A 5,000-nucleotide genomic window follows, 5' to 3' on the forward strand; every position below is an offset into this window, starting at 1 on the left:
CTGCTGTAACAATGTGTGTACCTCCTTATATATAATACACATTATTAATACGCATACGGACTAACATCACTCAGACGTTGGTGTCGGTGCTCCACAGCGCATTTAACATGTTTTATTTAGAATATCAGCTGCAAAATTAGATGGAGGAAATATTTTCACATTCGTTTTCATTCCAATGCCGTTTTGGAGATATGAGGTTTTGCTGCAATACATATATAACCCTATGATAATTACACACACACACACACACACACACACACACACACACATTTTCTAAGCCACTTATCCTTCCGGGGGGGGGTATAATAATACGCAGGGCATAATAATAATCTATATGTAATAATATAAGGATTTTTGCATGTAGATACTTCCATATATATATATTTATATCTCGCTGCTGTCGGAACAAAACCTTCATTTTTCAGTTTTTGACATATTTTGAAAAGGCCTGACGTTCTTCACATTGTATGTAAATTTCATGATGAATAGACCGATAGAAACGACCCAAAATGACTTGGAAAGACGTCCGGTTCCATTGACTTCCATTAAAAGTACAGTATGTTTTTTCCTTCTCCTGTAAACTTACCATGTAGATAAGAGGTTTTGTTCCAACAGCAGCGATATTTATATATGCATATATTTTCTGTTTTATTGGTCATCCAGAAGTGTGGTCTCCATCACCGTGTGTGTGTGTGTGTGTGTATACGGGCGACATCAACACCACAGTCAGACTCATCCCAGACTGGACTGAGCGTGTCGGGCGTCGCTGCTCTCACGGCTCTTTCAGTGGGATTTCGGAGATCATCCAGTGCTGTGGAACCAGCGCCGAACGCTCTGAGCTGCTGGAGCTTCACTGCTGATGAAAATCCCACTGCCCAGTTCTGATGGATTCACTCTTATTGACGTGGAGAACGCAGAACGTTCTGCTCAGGGGTCTCAGCTCCTCTCAGACTGAAGGAGCCGGTCAGAAACTCTATGACCCCCTCTTACAGTTGGAGTGTGATTGGTTCCTCGTGCCTCAGCCTGTATAGTACAGGTATAAATATGGAACATGTTACTACATATAGATATTAAATATATGATATGTATGAGACACACAATACAAATGAGGCATATATATATTTATATATACACACACATACTGATAATAAACTTTATTGTTGCCAATATATTTAATATTTTACTTTAACTTCATAGTTTTACTCTTATTTTAAAATACTATTTATTTTTAAAGCAGTTTATCATTTTTAAACTTTTTTATGTCTATTTAATTTGTGTAATTTGTAATATTTTCATTCATATTTATCCTAAGATATCTAAAGATCTCTTTGTCCTGCGCTGGAACGCGCTCTGACCGCCTCCTGTAATCGGCGCTTGGAGAACCGGGCGTGTGTGCGGATCTGCGCTGTAGCTGCTTTGATCAGAAGCGGAGCGTGAAGTTTTCTGGCTCTTCGCTCTCAGAGCGCCTCCGTCTGTCTGAGTTACAGGGCCGTTTATTAGCCGCCGTTAGTGTGGTGAGCGTTTGTCACAGCAGCAGCGAGAGATTCAGGCTAATTTAAGCTCAAAGCTCCTGCGTGTGAAATAATTAATATTCTGTTTCTTCTTCTGGAGATTATTTATTTAAAGCTTTCTCTCTCCGGTCTTTGAAGAGTGATCGGCTCTCAGACTCCAACGCTGCTCAAACAAAGACTTTTAAACAATATTTCTTACTTTTTTTTGTTTGTCAGTTTGACTAAAAAGCTGAAAGATAAATTAATGAAATTCTGAGTGTGTGTGTGTGTGTGTTAGTGTCTGTCTGTGAGTTTGTGTTAGTGTCTGTCTGTGTGTGTGTGTGTGTGTGTGTGTGTGTGTGTGTGTGTGTGTGGGGTGACTGAGCAGGTGTGTGCATGTGTGCGGTTGGCGATGGGAGAAGGCACACATATGGCGTCTCCGGGGCGACGCTAACGGGCCGAGGCAGGGAAGCGCTCTGATTGGCTGCTACCCCAATGGTGCACCTGCTCTCAGCAGAGGGGTTACTGTCAATCACAGAGAGAGAGAGAGAGAGAGAGAGAGAGAGAGAGAGAGAGAGAGAGAGACGGATAGATAGAGACAGATAGAGAGAGAGAGAGAGATGGAGAGAGAGACAGAGAGAGAGAGAGATGGAGAGAGAGACAGAGAGAGAGAGAGAGAGACAGATAGATAGAAAGAGACAGATAGAGAGAGAGAGAGAGAAAGAGAGAGAGAGACAGATAGATAGAGAGAGAGAGAGAGAGAGAGACAGATAGAGAGAGAGAGAGACAGATAGATAGAGAGAGACAGAGAGAGAGAGAGAGAGACAGATAGATAGAGAGAGAGAGAGAGAGACAGATAGATAGAGAGAGACAGATAGAGAGAGAGAGAGAGAAAGAGAGAGAGAGACAGATAGATAGAGAGAGACAGATAGATAGAGAGAGAGAGAGACAGATAGATAGAGAGAGACAGATAGAGAGAGAGAGAGAGACAGATAGATAGAGAGAGACAGATAGAGAGAGAGAGAGAGAGAGAGAGGGAGAGAGAGAGAGAGAGAGAGTGTGTGTGTGTGTGTGTGTGTGTGTGTGTGTGTGTGTGTGTGTGTGTGTGTGTGTGTGTGTGAGGGTGCTTTTCTGGTTCTTGATGAAAACTCTGTTTTCTGTTTATTCGTCCGCTCAGTTTCACGCTTGCTGTGGTCTTTAACTCTGAGCTCCTGGTTTGTTGGTAAACAGCGTAACTGCATCTCTGCATGAACCTCTAACCGGATTCTGCAAGGCGTCATCAGCACACAGCGCAGGAACGTCACTGCAGCCTTACTGAGCTGAGTTAGTCTGCTGTGGCTCTGCTCAGGGTCCAGCGCGGCTTGTTCCGGTTCTGACTGCAGTGGTTGGTGTTGGTTCTGGGAATGTGGTGTTCAGTCAAACTGACTCATTTTATTATCTGGTCTTCCTTCTTGACTCAGGTGACTGTTCACTACTGTTACTTTCCAGCTAAAATGCCACCTGTGATAATAACACCTGTTATTTTCTCACAGGCTCCTGCAAATGCTTTGAAACTTGTAAGACTTCAGTTTCATCACAGAATCAGTTTTACATGCACGTAGTCAAAGGAAGAGGCTCAGCATGAATGAAAGCTCTGTCTCCGAACGTTCGAGCGGCACACGCTGTTGTTGCCCACGCTAACGTTTGGACGGCAGGGCTTGGTAGAGCTCCGTTCTCCACTCACACTGTGTTTGTGTGTGTTTAGCCGGAGACGTACCTGCAGGCCGGCCGTGGCTGCGTACCCTGTCACTGTAACTCGTTTGGCTCCAAATCGTTTGACTGCAGTGAGAGCGGTCAGTGCCGCTGTCAGCCCGGAGTCGCTGGACAGAAGTGTGACCGCTGCGCTCCGGGACACTTCAACTTCCAGGAGGGAGGATGCACACGTAAGAACATGCTTGACCTTTGACCCATAGCAGCTTCTTACAAAGAAACTGACACAGAAACTGACCGAGGATGACTGGGATAGAGGGGGGCAGACAGACGACAGCAGCAGACGGGCTAAAGTTACGTACATCACATACACAGTGGAGCTATAAGGTGGGTGTTTCTAATAAAGTGGCCAGTGAGTGGAGGCACAAGGTGGGTGTTTCTAATAAAGTGGCCAGCTAGTGGAAGAACAAGGAGGGTGTTTCCAATAAAGTGGCCAGTTAGTGGAAGCACAAGGTAGGTGTTTCTAATAAAGTGGCCAGTTAGTGGAAGTAGAAAGTGGGTGTTTCTAATAAATTGGCCAGTTAGTGGAAGTAGAAAGTGGGTGTTTCTAATAAATTGGCCAGTTAGTGGAAGTAGAAAGTGGGTGTTTCTAATAAAGTGGCCAGTTAGTGGAAGTAGAAAGTGGGTGTTTCTAATAAAGTGGCCAGTGAGTGGAAGTAGACAGTGGGTGTTTCTAATAAAGTGGCCAGTTAGTGGAAGTAGAAAGTGGGTGTTTCTAATAAATTGGCCAGTTAGTGGAAGTAGAAAGTGGGTGTTTCTAATAAATTGGCCAGTTAGTGGAAGTAGAAAGTGGGTGTTTCTAATAAAGTGGCCAGTTAGTGGAAGTAGAAAGTGGGTGTTTCTAATAAAGTGGCCAGTTAGTGGAAGTAGAAAGTGGGTGTTTCTAATAAAGTGGCCAGTTAGTGGAAGTAGAAAGTGGGTGTTTCTAATAAAGTGGCCAGTGAGTGGAAGTAGAAAGTGGGTGTTTCTAATAAAGTGGCCAGTTAGTGGAAGTAGAAAGTGGGTGTTTCTAATAAAGTGGCCAGTTAGTGGAAGTAGAAAGTGGGTGTTTCTAATAAATTGGCCAGTGAGTGGAAGTAGAAAGTGGGTGTTTCTAATAAAGTGGCCAGTTAGTGGAAGTAGAAAGTGGGTGTTTCTAATAAATTGGCCAGTGAGTGGAAGTAGAAAGTGGGTGTTTCTAATAAAGTGGCCAGTTAGTGGAAGCACAAGGTGGGTGTTTCTAATAAAGTGGCCAGTTAGTGGAAGCACAAGGTGGGTGTTTCTAATAAAGTGGCCAGTTAGTGGAAGTACAAGGTGGGTGTTTCTAATAAAGTGGCCAGTTAGTGGAAGCACAAGGTGGGTGTTTCTAATAAAGTGGCCAGTTAGTGGAAGTACAAGGTGGGTGTTTCTAATAAAGTGGCCAGTTAGTGGAAGTACAAGGTGGGTGTTTCTAATAAAGTGGCCAGTTAGTGGAAGCACAAGGTAGGTGTTTCTAATAAAGTGGCCAGTGAGTGGAAGTACAAGGTGGGTGTTTCTAATAAAGTGGCCAGTTAGTGGAAGTACAAGGTGGGTGTTTCTAATAAAGTGGCCAGTTAGTGGAAGCACAAGGTGGGTGTTTCTAATAAAGTGGCCAGTGAGTGGAAGTACAAGGTGGGTGTTTCTAATAAAGTGGCCAGTGAGTGGAAGTACAAGGTGGGTGTTTCTAATAAAGTGGCCAGTTAGTGGAAGCACAAGGTGGGTGTTTCTAATAAAGTGGCCAGTTAGTGGAAGCACAAGGTAGGT

The 5,000-nt window shown here is 43.9% G+C and overlaps 1 protein-coding gene across 1 annotated transcript in view; it reads left to right on the forward strand.

Annotated features, from left to right (window-relative positions):
- Positions 1 to 5,000, forward strand: part of lama2 (laminin, alpha 2) — a 268,929-nt gene that overhangs the window by 152,511 nt on the left and 111,418 nt on the right. Inside the window, exon 21 of the mRNA XM_037537821.1 lies at positions 3,235 to 3,412. Coding sequence (XP_037393718.1) covers positions 3,235 to 3,412 — 178 coding nt within the window. The remainder of the gene's footprint in view (positions 1 to 3,234; positions 3,413 to 5,000) is intronic.

The sequence above is a fragment of the Pygocentrus nattereri genome, chromosome 4 (assembly GCF_015220715.1).
Source record: "Pygocentrus nattereri isolate fPygNat1 chromosome 4, fPygNat1.pri, whole genome shotgun sequence".
Lineage (NCBI taxonomy): Eukaryota > Metazoa > Chordata > Actinopteri > Characiformes > Serrasalmidae > Pygocentrus > Pygocentrus nattereri.